General features: G+C 42.2%; 1 protein-coding gene across 1 annotated transcript in view; it reads left to right on the top strand.

Moving 5' to 3' along the window:
- LIMCH1 (LIM and calponin homology domains 1) overlaps window positions 1-22265 on the top strand; it is a 323950-nt gene extending 301685 nt beyond the window's left edge. The window contains exons 48-58 of the mRNA XM_044276674.1: window positions 290-318; window positions 2400-2507; window positions 5893-5985; window positions 7415-7549; window positions 8274-8404; window positions 10463-10557; window positions 13039-13132; window positions 14953-15030; window positions 15128-15236; window positions 16459-16561; window positions 18236-22265. Of these exons, the coding sequence (XP_044132609.1) occupies window positions 290-318; window positions 2400-2507; window positions 5893-5985; window positions 7415-7549; window positions 8274-8404; window positions 10463-10557; window positions 13039-13132; window positions 14953-15030; window positions 15128-15236; window positions 16459-16561; window positions 18236-18261 (1001 nt within the window). The 3' untranslated portion in view covers window positions 18262-22265. The remainder of the gene's footprint in view (window positions 1-289; window positions 319-2399; window positions 2508-5892; window positions 5986-7414; window positions 7550-8273; window positions 8405-10462; window positions 10558-13038; window positions 13133-14952; window positions 15031-15127; window positions 15237-16458; window positions 16562-18235) is intronic.
- The last annotated feature ends 365 nt before the right edge of the window (window positions 22266-22630 follow it).

A 22630-nucleotide genomic window follows, 5' to 3' on the forward strand; every position in this document is an offset into this window, starting at 1 on the left:
GGTGCTAACCCCTACTATTCTTATGACTGCATGTATTCAAGTATCACAGGGAATTACTGTGCTACCAAATTCTCAAATTCACTAGTGGTGGTTTCAAAAGAACTTTTAATGTACAGGCTAATGTAATAATAATGTTTGTCATACCACTTTCTTAACACATGCCTAGGCTTCAATCACGGGTAAATAATCACCACCAGGAATATGTACCTTGTTAATGACGTGTGCTAACTTGAGTCTTTTAGAATAAAGTTAATAGAATAAAGTTGTTTTGTTCACTTCTGTTTGACAGGAGAGCCAGAAGTCAGTGGGAACCCAGCAGTAAGTAATTTTACTTGGCGTGTTTGTGTTGTCAAAGTTCTCAAATTTTATTTTGCCCATTGAAGAACAGGCAAAATAGTTCACAGTGTGCCAAGCTAGGGCCCATAAGCAGCGACGTCACAAACAAGTGCTAAACACAAACAAATGCTAAAACGCCTATAGACATAGATCTGTGAGATGTCCTCTAAAAATTTAGCCTTTTTTGTACTTTGTCTTTTCAGAGTGGCATCCAGTATGAATTTTCTAAGAATTTGACAGAACAACACAAGTCAGGGATTTATGTCTACTGATGGTTTCCTGTTTACTTGCCAACTTTCCTGGAAAATGGGAGACCTCCCAGACTCCAGGTAGAGCTGGCAAGTCTCCCGGGTTCTCTCAAAAAGCACCCCTCCATGAACGTCACGATATGCAGCGATATCAAACTCGGCCTGGTGCCCAACTGTAAATTGGAGGGGATGAGGTGCTGAATGAAAGGGGCATGGCACTGCAACAATGTGGTTGTGGCACATCAGTTATGGGACATGGCCTAAGAAAAAAAAGTGGGGTTTCAATGCCCAAACCTTTTGCAGAGCATTATAGTATAAGCAGTGGTGATGAATGAATGTACCTGGCCACAGAGACGTAATGAAAATCCGTAACAGGCCCCCCACCTATCATATCCCATTTATACTCTAATAAATATGTGGCAATGGGGCTTTTGAGCTACATTAGGCACTAGAGTCTGGGCTGCTACCTCTATGCCACAGGTTCAGTTGTTTGGATTAGCACTGCATATCTGCAGAAATTTATATGTGGATGGGATTTTCAAAACCTATGTTGATACCAGTAGACATGCTGGGACTGAACAAAAAAAAAAGCTCGTTTCCCAGAGCAACCAGTCAGAATTTAGGTCTTGTGTAATAAACTGTCTGGAAAAACAAATGTTAAATGATTGATGGCTATGGGTATCACAACCGAAGCGCAAAACTGACAACATGACGGGCTATAGGGCCCAGAAGTGAAAGCGACTCACATGCACAGAATATTGTCTAATAATAATAACCAAATACCCCGCAGTTCATGGAGGTCTGCTTTCTTCTGGAAAGAAGCCCTCCAAGAGCTCTAACTCTATGTGGCAAAGGGGATACTGTGTCATCAGACACAGCCTGGGGCCCTTACATGCTTTGAGGAGCTGTGACGAGTGACAAAAACGGTATGGCCAGAAAGAATTGTGTACGCCACACTGTACTTCATCCTGCATTCCAACTTTTGAAATTTGACAAGTATTAATAATCATAACCTTTCTATGATGTCTATATAAAATGCTGGGTAACTTTGTAAACACATTGTATTACTGATCTTGATACAGAGTTAGATTTACATCCTGTAAGCTGAATTGTAGTTGATCAAAAAGTGAGTGGGGTGCTAGGTAAGAGGATAGTTCGAGATGGACATGTTGTTCTAGGAGTTTTAATGCGAATGAAAGTAGTGAGATGGGGCGATAGCAGAATAAAGAAGATGGGTCCATGGAAGGTCTCTTGAGTATGGGTTCCATGGTGGTATGTTTAAAAGAGGAAAGGAAGATGCCAATGGTTATTTATAGGTTGAAAAGGTGGGTTAGAGCAAGGATAATTACAGTAGTAAGGTTAGGGATCAGGTGGGATGGATGGTTTGATTTGGAGATTAAGGTGGAGAGCTTTTCCTTAGTGATGGTGGTAACCTGGGTTATGTGGGAAGAGCATGGAGTAGTTGTGTAGAGGGATTGTGGGAATTGCATGTACAGAGGTTGCCCGAGTGATTTCTGTGCTGGGGAGTGCAGTCCTTTACACCAGACTCTTTGACGACCTGCAGAATTCTAGATGCAGCTCTGGGTTATGTACTGTATTGCGAAAGATAAGTAATGTATTTACAAAGTCTCCCAACTATTCTAGAAGATTATTTCTAATACATACTACTAGACAATCAGAATAGTTGGATTGTATCCTGTGGCATGAAGAAAACATCCTCCAAATGCAGCAATATACTTTTGTATGTGGTACTATTCTGCCTTGTTTTTGGAGCTAAAAATTCTGAAATAAATGAGATGGTTTATGTTCTTTTAGGTGTTTCAGCCCCTTCTAAATTCCCCGAGTCGATTTTGTGCTTGGGACCCAGAAGAAGAGCGGAGACGACAAGAGCGATGGCAGCAAGAACAAGAAAGGTTGCTTCAGGTATTAGAGGTGGCCATTTAGTAATGATTTATACATTTATTCCAGCCTAAAGCATTTAGTACCTATCCAATGGACGGATGATAAATGCTGTATCGCCTAACAGGACTCGGCAATCAGACCCCCACACATCTAACATTTATCACCTTATAGGCAGGAATATCTATCGTTTACAATTGAATTTATCTTATAAAAAACACACTTTATCATTCCTACAGGTGCAGAAGTAGGAATGTAGCTAGTTTTGTTTGCGGTTGGTCCACAAACAACAGTTATCACCTATCCACAGGATAGGTGACAAATGTATGACCACTCGGGGTCTGACCTCTACAGATCACAAGTGGCGTCCCCTGTATCAATGGATTGGTGGTGTGTATGTTCCACCGCTCCATTCACTTTTTTGGTGGGATTTTTTTTGGGAAGGCTCAATACAGTGCTTGGCCATCTGTCAAACTGATAGAAGTGAATGGAGAGATGTTCATGCATGCATATCACTGCTCCGTTCACACAGGGGAATTGGGGACCCCTCTTACAATTCACCGCCCTTAATGCACAAAACTGCTCATTAGCTGAGCTAGCCCTACAAGGCAGTGTTTAATGGTGAATTTCCTGGTGAAAGACTTATTCGAATGGAACACTAAGCCTAGAAATGAATACTAAAAACAAGAAATATAGTTGCACCCCCCCCCCCCCCCCTTCCCCCTACTGCTGTCTGTCTGCAGCATTTTCTGCATGATCCAGAAACAGGTTTAGAAATCCTGAAGACAACATGGGTTAATCTCTTACATCTTGGACTGATGGCCTGCTGGGGTGAGGGCTTAACAGTCTTTTTACCCTACTACAGACACTTCACAGAGGGGAGGCTCCTGCTCCTGCTCCTGCCACTTTTCCTACAACAAGACACATGACAGCTTGGAGGAAGAGGGGCATGACTGAGCTCCTGGCACACAGAGAGGAGATTTCTTTATATATGTAATGTGAGATACAATTAGACCAAGGGGATGGAGGAGAATATTTTTTTATGTGCATTTTCTGTGTTTATTGGTCCTTTAAGGCTCCTTTCACATCTGTATGTTATTGTCTGTGTTTCTTGAAGGTAATTGAAAGAAGTCTGGTACCATGTTAGCCAGTAGAAATCAGGTTCATTGCTCTCATTAAGGGTCCAGTCACACGTCCGTTGTTTCTTTCCTGATCTGTTCCGTTTTTTGCGGAACAGATCTGGACCCATTCATTTTCAATGGGTCCTGAAAAAAATCGGACAGCACAATGTGTGTCCGTTGTTCCGTTCCGCATGTCCGAAAAAATATAAAACATGTCCTATTCTTTTCCACAAAAATCGGATCCTGTTACAATACAAAGTCAATGGATCCGCAAAAAACAGAAGACATTCGTATGTCATTACGTATGTCATACGTTTTATGCGGATTCCGTTCCTGGAAATTAAATGCTGCAAACAGAAACTTTTTTTTTTTTTCAAAGAAATCCAAACAACTTTATTTGCTTATTGAAATTTATACATGTTTCAGTTTTTTGCGGATCCGCAAAAAACGGATGACATACGGAAACATTTTCAGGAACAACGGATCCGCAAAAAACGGACCGAAATTCAGGATATAGAAAAATACTGACGTGTGAATGTAGCCTAAGAGAAACAAAATAATTGCTGGTATGATACTGTTTACTGTAACATCAATGGCTAACAAAAAATAAAGCCATTCATATTAAATAGCGAGCTTTCAACTCGCATCTCTTCCTCAGACTTGGGCCTCCTGCACAGGACCAAATCTGTTTTGCGGTCCAGAATAACAACAGAATATCAAGAGTTGAGAATGAGTTCTTAATTATCTTATAGATAAGTGGTGTGAAAGTTTTATGGCCTCTAAATTGATGTTAGCTCCGAGACTTGGTGCCCCCACTATTACACCAGAGATAGTGGGGACACCAGATCTCTGTACCACCATCAATTTAGAGACCAAAGAACGTTCACACCGTCTATTCTTGAACCCTTTTCGGTGTAGCTTATGTATTTTTAGTAGCTGGTAGGAAAACGTTGTTGTTGGGAATGGGACAGCTGCGATAAAACAATCACATTACACTCAAAATAACTGGCCAATCCATCAGCAGTTGACTCCAGGATAGAGAAGTGTGGCACATAAACCACTTTATGTTCACTTTACATAAAACTCAGGTTGATGAATAATTTCATGATAGCAATGAACATGGAGGGAAAAGGTTTGTGTTATTTCAGACAAATGTTCCCAAGAATAACTAGATCCCAAGATTAAGAAAGGCATTTCTGCTGGTCTACAAATCCGACACATCATGAATGACAATCAGTTCGAAGAGCTGCTAGTAGAGCCTGAGAAAATCTCTTGGAAATAATTCAAGGATGTTGCTGAGAATTTCCTTGGCAACTATCAAGCACCAAACTACACAAACTGGTCTACAACCATCTGAAATAGTGCAAAGCGAAAAAGAGCAACAGGTCATAGAAAATTCATTTTCTGCATTCATATTTAGATTTTTATTTTACCTGCTAGTCTTGGTGCAGTATGTGATGAACTTGGTGAATGGTTTCACCAAGACATTGCGACAATGGAAAAGCGTTATCAAAGCTAATTGAATCCATCAATGCTGGCCAACTATTTAGCTCAGTTAAACTCATGATATATGTAAGATTTACAGTACATCTTAGGCTCATGTTTCTCAAAATTTCTACCTTGATTGAGTTGGCCAAAAATTTTCAAGGAAGCAAAACTTTTAGAATTTTTTTTTGTCCAGTGTAATTAAAGACTAATTCTCAAGCTTCTTTGATACTCTGTTTGAAATGTCTATTCATTACACCAGTTCTTCTTGTGTGTGTGTGTATGTATATATATATATATATATATATATATAGGTTGGTGCTCCCATTGGACTTTCTCTTTTATATATATATTGCTGTTTCTTCTGGCTTCGATATCGTACCTGAGGAAGAGACCTGAGTTGTCTGGAAAGCTTGCAATGTCACATCATTGCTTCTATTTTTGTTAGCCATTATCTTCAAGGGTACGGCGACACAGAGTATTTTGGACAAGGTAGGTTTGAGACAGATTCTCCTGTTGAATGTTTTGACAAAGTCAGAAATGGATTTGAAAAGAATCTGGAATATACAGGAAGCATTTATACTGTGCCTGCCTGGTGGAACCACATCTGGCTTTGGCTGAAAATCCTGCAGGCAGATCTGTCTCAGAACCTCTCGGAAAAACTCTGTGTAGTTATTTTGTTTCTTTTGAGAGCAATAAACTTGGAGGTAATTGATATAAATGGATATGTAATATATTTTTGTATCTCAAACAGCCAGTCCCGGTCATCTTATACATTGTATTTGTCTCAATTTTTTTAAAAGGAAAGATACCAAAAAGAACAAGAGAAATTAAAGGAGGAGTGGGAGAAGGCTCAGAAGGAGGTGGAAGAGGAGGAACGTAAATACTATGAGGAGGTATTTATAGGTTGAACTGTAATATGTAGACCATTTATTAATTACATTATTAAAAGGATTTTATGGGATCAAAATATTGATGGCCAAACTTAGGCATAGGCCATCAGATTGTGGGGAGTTCGACTCTTACCTTCTTTCCTCCTTCCCCACCAAACAGATGAATGGAACAAACTACATCCATCACCACCATTATTAAATAGATGGCATACAGGTAGATAGATCAAACAATGAAGAAGCTGTAGCACTCACATAAGCACGTCATGGTCCCTTTGGATAGGCCATAAATATTCTGATTTCAGACTCTATAATCTCTAGAACGTATTCCATTTTTAAGTATCACAAATGGTTAACGTTACGGCCAATACACGGTGGCTTTGAGTAAGGCTTAAAGAGGTTGTCTCACTTCAGCAAATGGCATTTATCATGTTGAGTAAGTGAATACAAGGCACTTACTAATGTATTGTCATTGTCCATATTGCCTCTATTGCTGGTTTCATACATTTTTCCATCTCATTATACATTGCTCGTTTCCAGGGGTTTTGACTATCCTATAATTCAGCAGTGGTGGTTGTGGTAGCACACTATAGGAAAAGGGGACCACGAGCAGTGTATATTGTGATGGAAAAATTAATCCAGCCAGCAAAGGAGGCAATATGGATTATCAGAATACAATATTAAGTGCCTTGTATTAACTTTCTGATATAACCTCTTCCCGGCTGGTGGAAGATAGAAAGTTGGTGCCAGTGGGGACTACTAAAGGTACTACAGAGAGAACTCCCTAAGAATGTCATTAAACAAGTGAAAGGTACAACAATATAAAACTGGATAGAGTGAAGAAATGTTATAAACTTCACAAGTCTCATTAGTGATAAGGCAACAGTGAGTTGACCCGGTCTCTTCTGGCACAGGGAGGCTGTTCCCCTGAAGGTATTCATGTGATATCAGACCTGTCGTTGAGAGAAAAATTGAGTTCTGAGGAAGGTCAGACCACACTGTTAAGTTCCCAGTAGGTGGACTGAGGCCTGCACATAGTTTTAATAGATCAAAAGGACTTTAGGTGGGTACACCTGGTTGTTGGCGGACACATTTTGTATACAAGCCTAACCATAATGTTAGAAAAGGTCTTGTTCTTGCAGTTGTGTTGGAAATGTCTCATGTTTGACTGGAGCTGCAGGATATGGCATTGAAGAACTGAGAATAGGTAGATAGTGCCAAAATCTGAGAATGGGTAATCGTAGAAATCTGAGAATAGATAGTGCCGAAATCTGAGAATAGATAGTGCCAAAACCAAACAGCCTTGCATTTCTCTGATAACTAATCTGACGTAAGTTTACAGAAACACATATTTCTTGGTGAGAATCATCAGGGTTTCTTCAGTCCTAAAGAGTCTTTGGAAAGAAGTATTACCCAACAGTGTATGTGCTTCTAGGAAAGGAAGATCATAGAAGACACAGTGCTGCCGTTGACCGTGTCACCAGTCAGCAGTGCCCATCATGGCTTATCTGAAACAACTGGGAATTCTGTGTCCCACCAAAGTGAACCAGGACCAGCAGTGCAGGGGGAGGTAAGTTCTTTCTCCAAGTATGTGCCTGTATAGACATGGCAGACATTAGTTTGGCAGCTGATCGTATCTTCTGTATTGGTTTACACTTGTTTGCTGGCAGCGCGTTGCCCCGTGTAAACATGGGATGAGATGTCAAATAATGGAGATGAACGGCGGCACAGTCATAAGTAGTGAACAACCGTTCCTTTGGGTGGTTATTTGCTCAAGTAAAAAGTCCTTAAGTAATGTTAAATTCAGAAATCATATAGTACATGACAGTCTATTTGTAACAAAGCTAGAACCAGCCCTGTACCTCACATGGATCCAGAGATCTCCCCATTCATTGCTCTGCTAGTTTTATTTCAAGCTGGCAGCTCAGGGGGTGTGCACTTTTTCAGGGCCGTGTCCTTTCTGCTGAAGCTGGTGGCAGTTGAATGATGGAACTAAGCACGTATTTCGACCTCCGTGAGCAGGACAGAGAATTTAGAGAAAGGACAAACAGCAGGTGGCGCTATATACATTTTATTGAATAACCCAGTCACTATACTAAGTTTTTAATTACTTGCAATTACAAAAGTATTCAGATCCGGGTGCTGGTCGAGCAATCCCTATAGATGAGTGCAGATCAACTTGCTATATCATCTGTTGGTGCTGGTTACAGGAAGGAATCCGCCTGTGTAATAGGAAGGACCCCGAGACAATAACATGTGAACAACTTGTTCAATTTATCTGTTTTTTTTCCCAGCCCTGGACACCAGACAGAAATCATCTAATGGACGATTCACACTCTGCCAAAAACAAAGTACAGACTAGCCAGTTATTAACCAGAGAAGGATCTGTTCATAGAGCCGCCGAGGATCAAACAAAAAGGAACACGTATGTCTTCAAGAACAGCTTATGGGTAGAGGGTGGGGATAGAAGGGCAATTACCCTGACAGGAAGCAGAAATCTTGAAAATGATATGACATTTAAACAGAAGAAATATGCAGAATGTTGTATTATACCATAATTAATCTACTTTAGGCCTCATGCACACGACCGTTGTTGTGTTCCGTTCCGCAAAATGGGGTTCCGTTGTTCCGTGATCCGTTTCCGTGTGTCTTCCTTTATTTTTGGAGGATCACCAGACATGAAGGAAAGTAAAAAAAAAAGTCTGTCAAGTTTGCCATGCAAATGATAGGAAAAAAAACGGACGCGGACACAGATGACAATCTTGTGTGCCTCCGCGTTTTTTCACGGACCCATTGACTTGAATGGGTCTGCAAACCGTTTTCTGTGAAAAAAAATAGAACAGGTTATATTTTTTTGACGGACTGGAACCACGGATCACGGACGCGGATGACAAATGGTGCATTAGCCGCGTTTTCAACAGACCCATTTAAAGTCAACGGGTCCGCAGAAAATCACGAAAAACGGAACAATGGACACGGAATGAAACAACGGTCGTGTGCATGAGGCCTTACTTGTGTAAGACAGGACGTTTACTGGAGGATTCATGACATAATATACAGGTTTGTTCTCCACAGCCTATACCAGGGATCAGCAACCTCTGGCACTACAACTCCCAGAATCCTTTCACTTCTATGGGAATTACAAGAACAGCTAAGTGTGCATGCTGGGAGTTGTAGTTTCACAGCAGCTGGAGTGACAAAGATTGCTGACCCTTGACCTATACCGTTATGTTCTGATTTCATATGGCGGTCATACTTTGGGGACATGCTATATTATGCAAGTATCCCCCACTCAATTAATTGCTATGAGGCGCCATACAGCAGAATACGTAGAGATCCTTAGTAAGGACCATAGAGATTCAAAGGGGAGATTCATCAAAACTGGTGTACAGGAAAACAGTCTTAGTTGCCCATAGCAACCAATCAGATTCTACCTTTCATATTTGGAAAATGAAAGGTGGAATCTGATCGGTTGCTAGTGGCAATTAAGGCCACTTTCACACTAGCGTTAGCTAACGCGAGCCCACGAGTGCCGCCGGCTCCATTCACTTTAATGGGGATGAGTTGGAGATGCGGCCGCAGCACGGCAAACATGCCGAGAGGCGGCTGGATAAAAACCGCAGCACAGCCTGCCGGACCCTGTTATCGCTATTGTGAAAGTATCCGAAGTCTGTTTTCCTTTTCACCAGTTCTCCATCTCCCCCTTTGTGTATGCAGCAATGTCATGTGTAATGCATCCTAAGGTGTAATCGTCCAGATTAACGGTATGTCCACATGGGACTGAAGCATTGCAGATTTGCATGCGGTAAATCTACAGCGATTTACAGTAGCAGCAAAGTGGATGAGATTTTCAGATATCTCACTCACCTGCTGTGACAAAAAATGTGCAGCGCTTCCACTGTGAACTCCGTGGCAAATCAGCATGTAACCCTGGATTTGTGTACCTTGTATAGGCTGCACGGTGGTGGCTTAGTGGTTAGCACTGGTGATACAGACGGAGTCAGCTCCCCTCCATCCACTATGTTGGTCCACGAACACAGGGCTGGCCCCCAGTGGATATATGGAAAATAGAAGTTTGTTCACCACTCAGATAAAATCCCTTGTACTTTATTTAGTTTTGAAACATCTAGAAAATGTTTAAATGAATTTCCCTTGCGTGTTTCTGGTGGACAACCACCCTTAGTCATAGCACTGGTGCCCTGCAGCGCTCGGGTCCTAGGTTCAATCCGACGATGGAGTTGGTATGCTCTCCCTGCGTATGTCCCACACTCCAAAGACATACTGATGGGAACACACATTGCGGACAGAGTGACGCTAATGTCTGTAAAGCGATGCGGACGATGTCACCGCTATACAAGTGCATAAAATAAATCTCCTTGTGGACGTACCCTAACACCGACCCATTGTGTGAGACGTGTACCGCCCCCGTATAATAACTGTGTGGCTGGGCATATTCTGAACGTTTTCTGTCTGCCATTCCCAGCAATACTGAAACTGAAGCGTCTACAGCAGAAAAGGAAACGGATGGGAAGCCAGGACATCCGCACAATGCTTCTACCAAACTTCACCTTCCGTTAGGTAAGCCGTGTCCTCCTGTGGGATGGCAGTCTGAAACCTAGTGGCGCAATGCATCAGCTGCCTTTCATGTGAACGTCCTATTTACTAAGAATGGGTTCTGGATATCCTTACAAAGTCACAGGTGGATGATGGGGTTGCTAGGAAGCAAAATACACCGTCTGCACTCTGGGGACAGTATTCAAGTCATGATTAAGATCATAGGATGTAGTATATAATAATGCTTGAGTTAAAGACGTTGTGTCACTGCGGCAAGTAGCATTTATCATGTAGAAGAAGTGCCTTGTATTAACTTTCTCTACATAATAAATTGGGCAGCTTTTAATCTTAAAAACTTAAAGGTCCCCTGTCAGCAGTCCTTATGACACTGGCTGACCTGTAACATGTGCACCCGGCAGCTGAAGACATCTGTGTTGGTCTCGTGTTCATATGTGACAGAATTGCTGAGAAATAGGATGTTTTAGTATATGCTAATGAGCCTCTAGGAGCAACGGGGGCGTTGGCGTTACACCTAGAGGCTCTGCTCTCTCTGCAACTGCCGCACCCTCTGCACTCTGATTGACAGGCCAGCAATGTAAACGTGATTACGCCTGGCCCTGACTTCTCCTAAAGCCATGTGTGCTTCAGTATCCAGCGCAGGTGCATTATAGAAGAGAACTGCTGGCACTCCTCTTTGCTGTACTGTTCATATGCTGGAAAGCGCACGCCGCAGTCCGAGATTTTAGGAGAAGTCAGGGCCAGGCGTGATCACTTTTCACTTCCTATTCCTGTCAATCAAAGAGGAGAGGGCGCGGCAGTTGCAGAGATTGCAGAGCCTTTAAATGTAACGACAACGCCGCCGTTGCTCCTAGAGGCTTATTTGCATATGTTAAAACTTCATTTTTCTCAGTAATGTTCCTAGGGTCTCAAACGACTTGGGGCATAAGTTCCCACTGGTTTTTAACGGAGTTGTCCAGGATATTATTATTTTTTCTTTTTACTCCAACCTTTCCCCAACCCAGAGGTACCTGTGGAGCAAATCTATTCTGACCTGCCCCCTGCCACTCTCTTTTTCACCTCTGTGGGTCCCAGGCTTTCTTCACTGGATTTTCGGCCCTCACCTGTCAACTTCTGGACAGATAGGATCACATGCACCCTTTAAGAATATGGCAATGCCAAACCAGTGTATGAAATCACTGTTGCAGAGGGCCATGTAGCGCCACATTTACTATCATACATTTTTCAAATAATGCCCTTTTAAAGTAAAATAATACTAACCTGTGGCTGAAATAGCATCAATTTAGAGTGCTGAAATAATTCTGCTGTACCCTTTCTAAAAATTACAGCCTGATCCTCAGGGCATTGCCATAGAGTCCCCTAATAATTCCACCATATGTATGTTCCTAAATACAAGTAAGCTCCAGTGATGAAATAATACCACCATTTAGCGTTTGTATTGCCAGACAGTGCGGAAAATGACTGCTTTAGATTATTTAGATTATTACTACCATACAGTGCCCATAAAATACCGCCTATAGTCCTGCAGTGCCTAAATACTGCTACCATACCGTGTTCCAGAAACAGACTTGGAGCCCTGTATACTGTATGTACTGTAACAGTCTGGGGACTTAAAGCGACACTCTCAGTCCAGGTTTCTTCAACCAAACGCTCCAGTAGTTTATTTCCAGCCAACATAAAGTCCATCAAACATAAATGTAGCTTTATTTAGCTTGAAACAAACGGTTAACAGAAATATTCTTTACTGCAGCACCAGTCCAAAATAAAACAAACAAATGTTTTCCTTTTGGTAGTAAGGCACAGTTCACACCTTGTGAAGTCTTTGTTCTCACCACGCTAGAGGTATCTGGAGTCAGTAGCACCCCATCTCCATGCACTGCTCCATCCAACATACCTCACCTGAGCAGCTCCTAGGGGAGCTATTATTTGCCTGCACCCGTGGGTGGAGCACTAGCCAGGTTAACCTCTTGGTACCCGGTATGGAACATATCTCCCTTGCCAAATTAACTCCCTCACTTTATCACCGTACCCCTAATAATGTTAGTCAGGAGACCAGTAATGATCACTGACGATGTCAAGGTTTGCTTCAGGGTATCCAGCTTGGGTGCCTCCTTGGCACAGACCCTGGGAGTCAACGCTGATACCCTTTGAGTAATTTCACCTATACAGTTAATTTTATTGTCTGTTATCTTATAGTTGGCATTCTCCTATAAGCGGACACCCTATTCTTATCATACAGGCTCGTGTGCCGCGACAAAAAACCATACCAAAGGCAGCTTGACTGGTCTCTTCTTGCTTGCTAGCAATGACAGTGTTTTTACCCCATCTAGTTTAGACTAATAGTCTCGTACGAGATGTTCCTGACTAAAATACGGCCAGACACCTTTTCGCCTGTGGTATTGCGCCTACATGCATTTGATTTTTGTGTTGCCTCTCACAGATCATTGACTTTGTCTCATGATTATTGAACCGCTTTATATTTGGCAGGAACGACCCCAGAGTCACATTTATCTGAGAATGGTAATAACGGTGTGGATGATAATAATGTCCAGCAAATGACGCTCTTCTTGGATTCAAAAAGGTGAGTTTTTGGCATATTACATCATACCTCACTTTCTGTGCTACGGCATCGCCTGTAGATTTCCATAGCATATTCTTGTAATATTCTTAGAATATGAAATTTTTCTGAAAAAAATAATGTGTTACTAGCACTTGTGAGCTGGTCGTCTGTCTTCTTGCACTGTCTGGCTGTCATGTATATGGAAGAATATAGTGGACAAGCGACAGTGTTTTTTTAGCAATTTTTTTAGTTTCACGATGACATGTCTTAAGATAGGTCACAATATCAGATCGACGGGGGGCTGACTTCAGCTGTTTGAAGGTGCCGCGGCACCATGCAAATGCTTCGTCCTTTTTAATATTTACGTGGGTGCCATCTCCCTTGTAGCGGCAGTGCAGTGTAACTACAGCTTCCTCTCCCGTTCACTTGAATGGGAAGAACAGTTGCAATTACCCCGCGCTGACACTACCAGGAAGATGGTGCCCAGGTACACTGTAAAGAGAAGAACGCAGTGCTCGCAGGGGGGTGGGGTGTCAGCCCCCCGCCGATCTGATATTGACCTATCCTGAGAAAAGGTCAGCAATATCATGAGACCGGGCCCCCTCTTCATTTGAATCTGCTTCTTATTTATTAAAGGGGTTGTCCGGTTTCCTATATTGATCTATCCTTAGGAAGCCCAGTGCACGAGCGCTGCATTCTGTTCACACAGCTGATTGACGGGGCTGCTGAGAGTTGGACTTCCGCCAATCTGATATTGATGACCTATACCTGAGGATAGATCATCAGTATAGAAAACGGGACAACCCCTTTAGCACGGCGAAGGATAAATACAAGATCGGATCAACAGGGGTCTGATTCTCTGGTCCCCTGTCGATCAGATGTTTGAAGGAGTAGCGGCATTGGTTCCTCTTCAAACCTACCTGTGTGTCATCTCTTTTATAGAGGCAGCGCAGTGTAATTACAACTGCCCCGTTCCATTCTAGTGAATGGTAATGCTGTAATTACACTGCATCGCCACTGCAAATGAGACGGTACATGGGTAAGTTGAAGAAGAAGCAGAGCTCAAACAAGTGCAGCTACACCATTAATCGGCGCTGATCGGCAGGGGGTCAGATCTGATATTGATGACCTATCCCTCAGTGCACAATCCCTGTGTTATAGCTCTAGCCTGCTGCAGGTAAAAAGCCATTGCTGTAATCCAGAAACAGTGCCACTCTGGTCAGTGGGCAGTGTCTGGTAGTGCAGTTCGAGCTTAGTCACATGTAAGCTCTTTAATAAGACCTCAGGTAACATCTTCTTGGCCATATCCTTCTTGTTTAGTAGTTTCGGGTTGGTTTGTATATGATGCAAATATAGAGCAATATGATTGCAAATTTGGGGTACAAAGTTTAGCCATGCCCTCTGATGTATTGATTTTATTTGTTTTTGTTATATAATGCTTAAAGAGTAACTAAACTTTTTTTAATTAACTTTTTGGTAAAATGTCCCTAATGCCCTAATATAAATTTTTGGTAATTAATTAATACATTTTTAATTTTTAATAGAGTTTTCACCCCCTAAAGCACACCCTTCCCTGTGCACTTAAAATCCGCTTTTTTGTACGCCGCTGACTTCTCAGCAGTGTACGGAGTACGGGCTCTACATCAATGGGGCCGCAGCACATGGGGTACGGGCAGGAGCGCACATCGCTGCTCCATCTCTATGAGTAGACTACCTTGAATAGTCCACCATGTAGCACTGAACCAGTAAAGCGGACAGAAATGTAAAATGTTATCCTGTTGCCCAGTTGTGAGTACTGAAATATGCTTCTTTCTTTAATTGTATTTCATCTTGGAAAGCAGATCTGACTTCCAGGACAGCCCCAGGGACATCGGCTACTCCTCACCTTCTCCGACATCACAGAGCCAGTCACTCAACAGGTACCAGGCACAACTTGGCATTAGAGAGTTTGTCATTTGACACTAAGCTGTTGTAACATCTTAGATCTGCTTATCTGCATCACTTGCTGTGTTTTAGGTCTGTAAGTGGAAAGAAGTTGTGCTCTACATGTGGACTTCCTCTTGGCAAGGGGGCAGCCATGATTATTGAAACACTCAGCCTGTATTTTCACATCCAGTGCTTCAAGGTTTGTCTTGTTTTTTTTAGTGATTTCTAAAGTAATACTCATTGAACCGTGGTCCAAGATGTCTTGTTTAGAAGTTCTTTAGGGTTCACCCTTGAAAAGTCCAAACCTTTCTGGTTCTTAAACAAGCACCCATCCATAAAGCATAATTGTGATTCCCTCCTGTTCTGTGACTCTTGTACTTCTGCACGATGACGTGTAATACGTGCATACTAGCCAATATACACGTGGCTGCATACTAGCCAATATACACGTGGCTGCGGCGGCCAGTCATAGCCCACAGAGGTCATGTCACTATGAACAACGCATCACTAGGGCAATTGATTACATCTAGAGATGAGCGAATCGAATCCCACAAAGTGGAATTCGATCTGAATTTGAGGATAAATTAGATTTGCCTCAAAGCCGAATTTCCTTGTGCTTCGTGTAAGCGTATCAATCTAACCTGAAATAGTGTAAAAAGCAAAAGAAATCATACTTACTTCCTCCATTTGCTCGCGATGGGCCGCCAGCCGCCATCTTGTTTGAAGATTTCGGCCGAAATTAAGCAAGATGGCGGCGGCCGGCCTGTCGCGAGCAAATGGAGGCGGTAAGTTTGATTAAAAAAATGTTTGATTGTTAATTTTACACTGTTTTTACACTCAGATGCCGCGACTACGTATGAACGCGGCATCTGAGGGGTACAATGACGGGGGCGGCGCTATTGCTGCTCCCTGTCATTACACTCCCTACTTACACAAAAATGCGCTTTGTGACGAAGTAATTCGTCACAAAGCGAATTTTTTTGTTAAATTCGGCAAATTGGCCGAATCGAACTTTTGAAAAATTCACTCATCTCTAATTGCATCAATTTGTGACACGTCATCTGACTCTAGGGGTGCATGTACATGGTGTGGTCTGTTGAGGGGATCCGCATGCAGATTACCACTTACTGTTAGGCTAGACTCTGCTCGGCATTTGAAACAATAGCTGAGGAAACCGTTGTGTCTTTTTATTGGAAAAATATATATTTTGGGTAAAGTTCCCAAGCAGCATCTCTATGCAGTTTAGTGCTGTTCTGCTGAAGGGTCTTACATTGCAAGCATGAAGCATCTCCTGCAGATGACTACTAGTAGTGGGTTATTGAAAGAGAACATGAAGCAGCAGAGGTAGAAGGTCAGATGATTGCTATAGATTTGCTTGTTTCAGTGACTCTCTTTCATTATTGATCCTTTGCTTGTTTTAGTGTGGAATCTGTAAGGGACAGCTTGGCAGCGCAACTACTGGGACAGACGTCAGGATCCGCAATGGCCTGTTAAACTGCAATGACTGTTATGCAAGATCCAGAAGTGAGTGTCTCATTGTATCTTTTACTGTTAGAAGTCCTTTTTCAACACCTGCTTGCTTCCGTTTCTTCCTTCATTTCACGACAGTATCCTATAGTATACACATGCAGTTCTGTCACCTCTAACCTGCAGTCATGGTTGGACAGGTCACTGCCTCCTACAAGATCAGCACAATCCTGTCCTGCTGGTGTGACTGTTTTTATGTTCAGTTACTATATTAAACCTATATATAATTTTCATCTTTTAACACCATGTCAGTCGTTGTTGATTATTTTTTTAATATCTTTAAGGTTATTGTAGAGTAGTTTTTTTTGTTTTGTTTTTATACAGCGTTCCAAATCCCTTGCACAGGCTTGCAATGAAATAATACAATTCTGTCTTATGTGGTCACCACTAGGTGGCAGATCAGAGTGACCCGAATACTATCTAATTGTATAAAAGGTATTCAGAAAGCTCCTAGGCTCCCTCTAGGGGTATCTGCAAGTAGACAGAATTTTATCATTTAACTACCGGTATGTCTCTGGAAGTGATTTGGAGTTCTGTATCAGAAAAACGAACCCCCAGCCACTAAGAGAAAAGCCAAGAGGTCAGTACAGAATTTTGGACCTATCAAGAAAAACAAAAACAAAACTGTGTTAAAGGGTGGAATTCAATTAAGTGAATGAGAAAATTGCTTTGTCTTGGGTTTTTAAAGGGATTCTTCACTAGTACCCCATCAATTCATATAGCTAAATGTAAACTGACTAGTGATATATTGTATGCAGGTACCTGCTTGTCTGGAAGAGAACAGGGTGATATGAGAATAAAACTTTACCTTACGTTACCTTTATCCATGTGGGATGTGAGGGGGGAGATAAGGATATGAGAAGAAATGAGGGACACACATCCCCCCTTCTGATCACTGATGGGGATACTATTTGTTAGACCTGCATTTAACACTAATCCAGTGGTTTAAAGGGTTCTCTGGGCTACAGATATTGTTGACCTATCCTCAGGATCGGTCATCAATATCAGATCTACGGGGGTCCTACACCCAACAACATGGTCGAACTAGCCAACTACAGATCCAGAAGATCCTCTAGTGGGCCCATGCTCTAATACAGGGCTGGCCAACCTACGGCTCTCCAGCTGTTGTAAAACTACAATTCCCACCATGCCCTGCTGTAGGCTGATAGTTGTAGACAGTCTGGGCATGCTGGGAGTTGTAGTTTTGCAACAGCTGGAGAGCCACAGGTTAGCCATCCCTGCTCTAATACTATAGTGGACCCTAAAAATCCAGGAAAAATATAAAATGTAGCTGCCATTGGAGCCAATCACTTCCCACTAAGGTCAATTTCTTCAAAATAGAAAACTAGACCACTAGACAGTGCTGACTGCCCCATCCCCATAGACTGTATAGTTTCTGTACTGAGGAAGCCCAAAACAGCTGACACCCGGCACTCCCACCAATGTGACATTGTTGACCTGTTCATAGGAAAGGTAATCAGTATCTGTAGCTCAGAGTACCCCTTTAACTTTTATTCCTACTAAACCCCTTTAAGGTCCACTTGCTGAAAATGTCATCATTTTCTAAGACCAGAAAAAACAGTAATTTCATTTAGACGATTGTTTTAATAAATATTAGGAAGTTAGTATGAATTATACCAGTTATCTGACGTGAGATATCTTTTCTTCCAGCGGCGGGTCACCCTACCCCATTGTGATTCCAGCACTAGCCATGAAGACCTTCCATAGAGAAGAGCTCCCACTCTCCCAAGAAGGCGGACTTCAGACAATCACTTTTACCTGCAGAGATTCTGACACTCATCTCATGTCGAGAAAGGAGAACTGTGTGTGGTGCTTGCTAGTATACTACATGATTTGCTTAACATATGCAGACCTTCATTTGCAAAACAAATCCAGTAGATTTGAATCTAACAGACACCACCGAAGAGTCTTGTGAATTTGCCAAGAAGAGTTTGGTCAGGGCCTGGTTTACAAATTACCCCTCACGCTGGGGTGGGAAGGTGTGACGTGCCCTGGAGGTGCCTCTTTTAAACCTATGTAAGGTGCAGCTGATTGTATATCCACTCATAGGGCTACATGATATGCACACGTAACCAGCAAACACACCGCCAGACTTACATCCGTGAGGGTTGTGACATACTGAGGCACTGCTCAGACCTGTGACGTGGACCCTCCAAGTCCTGCTTACTGGTGTCCAGTGGTTTGCACCTTCATTGCTTATGGGCCATGTAAGTGATCACAGATGGCAGGTTTAGGTTAGGTAACACTGATCGTACCATGAGTCTTACATACAAGGTATATACATATATACTCTAATATTGGGTCACTTTGACACAGTCCTTCCAGCATTTGAAAACAATAGTTGATTTATCTGTGTGAAATGTAAAGTTTGCAGACAGCTAACGGATGGGAATGTTCTTGGGTATAGACATTCTAGCACAATAAATTTGCTGTTTCGGTCTCTCATCATAGAATGTAATCGCAATTAGATTCTGTTCAATGCATACACTAGCATAAATGATGCCTTATCATACACGCATACACTTAATATCCAGCAGCATTTCAGTATTTTTTATTTTTTTTGCATTACATGTAAGTAATCCATGGATATTCAGTTGCATTTATTCATTGTGGCACTAGATGGCGGTATCACATTCAGGATAGCGCTAGTGGCCATTGGTGCTTCGGCCACTATATAGTGAGGTATGGACTGATTTGTGTTTACACTGAGTGTTGGGTTTGGCACAAGGATGACAGTTTTTTTTATTTTCTTTACATCTATAGCGTTGTTGCTTCGCACACCACTGATAGGATTTGGACAGGCCTGGTCTCTGCCGTAACGTGCGCTACAAATGAGGGGACTGAATGCTGATGTGACAGATTGTTACTATAGCTGCCTCTGTTTCCAAAAAGTGCTGCATAGAAAAGAGACAAAACCATTTTGTTTTTTATATTTCAGAATGTGGTTTTCTGATGACTGGTAACGTGAGAGCTCAGATGAGTTTGACAGGTAACCTGAGTGCTCAGATGAGTTTGACTGGTAACCTGAGTGCTCAGATGAATTTGACTGGTAACCTGAGTACTCCAATGAGTTTGACTGGTAACCTGAGTGCTCCGATGAGTTTGACTGGTAACCTGAGTGCTCCGATGAGTTTGACTGGTAACCTGAGAGCTCAGATGAGTTTGACTGGTAACCTGAGTGCTCCGATGAGTTTGACTGGTAACCTGAGTGCTCCGATGAGTTTGACTGGTAACCTGAGTGCTCCGATGAGTTTGACTGGTAACCTGAGTGCTCCGATGAGTTTGACAGGTGACCTGAGTGCTCCGATGAGTTTGACTGGTAACCTGAGTGCTCAGATGAGTTTGACTGGTAACCTGAGTACTCAGATGAGTTTGACTGGTAACCTGAGTGCTCCGATGAGTTTGACTGGTAACCTGAGTGCTCCGATGAGTTTGACTGGTAACCTGAGTGCTCCGATGAGTTTGACTGGTAACCTGAGAGCTCAGATGAGTTTGACTGGTAACCTGAGTGCTCAGATGAGTTTGACTGGTAACCTGAGTGCTCCGATGAGTTTGACTGGTAACCTGAGTGCTCCGATGAGTTTGACTGGTAACCTGAGTGCTCCGATGAGTTTGACAGGTAACCTGAGTGTTCCGATGAGTTTGACAGGTAGCCTGACTGCTCCGATGAGTTTGACAGGTAACCTGAGTGCTCCGATGAGTTTGACAGGTGACCTGAGTGCTCCGATGAGTTTGACTGGTAACCTGAGTGCTCAGATTAGTTTGCGGCTTGACCTTCACATTCTAAAGGAATTACACATGATCGGAATGTTGTAAATGATGTTAAAATCCTGAGCCGGTTTGAAAAGACAAGGATGTATCTAGAAGGGTAACGAAACTTGACCGTAGTAGGTACCTACATGCACAAGTATCTATTGGATACCCCAGCGATCGTGTCCTCTGACTGTCCTCAGTGTATTAGAGGCTGCGTCATGTCTAGTTTCCAGTGATGGGAAGAGAATAGAATGCAGCTCTGCTGTTGCACAAGAAATACTATGTCTTCTCGAGCCGGTAGCAACTATTTATTTTAGTGCTAGCACTGATTACTTTGCATGTCGTCATCAGATAGGTTCTTTATTATGTCATCACCATGTATGGGTTTGACACATTTGCAACACTCGATATATATATATATATTGCAACATACAAATAGTGCCTTAAAATGCAGAACTGTTGCATGTTCCTGCAGGTGCAACAGGGGCAATAAAGCTACATTATTTAGGAAGGCGAGGGAGACAGTGTGGGGTCTAAGATATGCTTCTCATACAGCTGTAGCTTGTAATGTAAAGGAAAATATATTTTAAAAAATAGATTTTTTTTTTTTCCTGTTGTGTTTTGCATGGATCCGGTTTTCCATAACTGATGTTTACATGTTGCATGGTGTCTGTAGACTTTATTTCTGCACCTCAGAAAAAGCGCCCAGTACAGAATCATTGTTTTATAACCTGTATTCGCACATGCCGTACGATTCTCTTCTTCTCGGATCATCTGTCCTTTTTATATTGGATGGGGTTTAATATTTACCTGCATTATCACATATGGTGCAGCATGTACATACCATCCGAAATTCCATGCTTTAATAAACCGTTCACCAGCACGCTGTAAGAATTTAGTTTTCTACGTTCTCTACCAGCTACCTTGATACATTGGTGTGTATGTGTTGCGTCACAGCCTCTTTTTAGACACTTTCTGAATGAATGGACTTTCCAGTTAAATCCTAACCTATAGCTACACTCAAAACCCCTAAATTCACTTGTGACTGCAGTTAATATCCCAACTGCCCCCAGTATAATCTTACTGCCTCAAGAAGCTTAAGTAAGCAGTTATTTGGTGGGTTCTATGGACAGTCCAGCTGCGTTGGGTCCCGTTTCATATCTGTGACATGGCGCTGCAGGACTACATAGCCAAAAATCTTTTTTTTTTTTTAACCCTCCACCTCTATTTTATTAGTCCAGGAAAGGAAATTATCTGCGAATACCATTTCCCCTCCATGTCACAGTACAGATAACCCAGTCTACAGCAATGTGACGACCCACCCAGACAGCCCCCATGTCTGAACTTTGAAGGATGGGGCATTGAGACGTCCTGCAGACACACCTGAATTTTATGGTTGTCCATCCTCCTGAGAACTTCTTATAAGTATCTGTTTTATGTCCGAGTTACCAAATACGTGTGTTATTGCCTTGTATATTTTGCTAACAGTACATCGGTGTGCGTTCTGCTGCTGATCCTTGTGGCGCAGTGATATAAAATCTTCTCTGTACTTCTGGTGTTGAGTACTAATCTTGTCAGTACTTATGGAAACGTATTTTTGGTGTTCTTTTGTTTCTTTTATACATTTACTCAGACAATTATGAACTTCACCAATAGAACAGGCCTGCTCTTCCGACATCAGAACTCGCCATGCTTAGTGATCCCGAGAACGTGAGCTAGCCGCTGTATCTGTGTTAATTCTGTCTGTTGTGACGTTATACTGGTTTGGTGCATATTGCCTTAACTGCGGAACAATGTTGTGTCCGGTTCCTATGTCCTATCTGGTTCATATAACACTAAAGATTTGGCAAATAGATGAATAAAAAACCGAAAACATGCAACAGCTTTTATAGTACATGTATGTTTTTAAATAAAACATTGGACAACATGTCAGGCTCCGACTTATATGTTCTCTTCGTGCTAATGATTATACAAAAAGATCTAATGCCGTATACAGCTGAACCCACGGGAAGATGCAGTGCATTCACCTGCAGTCCTATAGAGAGGCATTCTTAGTTATAGGCCAGGAGCACTTTCATAGATCTTTAACCCTTTTCATGACCAAGGCCTCAAATATCCATCACAAAATTTTTATATATTCTAAGAATATTTTTTTTTATTATTTCATTTTTGGGACTGTAATGTTGATAAACCAGCAATATCTGATCGTTGGTGTCTAAAGGCTGTATTAGACATGCCGATTCTGCTGGTAAATGTCGGGAAGGAAGAGTTCCTTCTGGGCAATCGCCTGCT

This window comes from Bufo gargarizans, chromosome 1, assembly GCF_014858855.1.
Source record: "Bufo gargarizans isolate SCDJY-AF-19 chromosome 1, ASM1485885v1, whole genome shotgun sequence".
Classification (NCBI taxonomy): domain Eukaryota; kingdom Metazoa; phylum Chordata; class Amphibia; order Anura; family Bufonidae; genus Bufo; species Bufo gargarizans.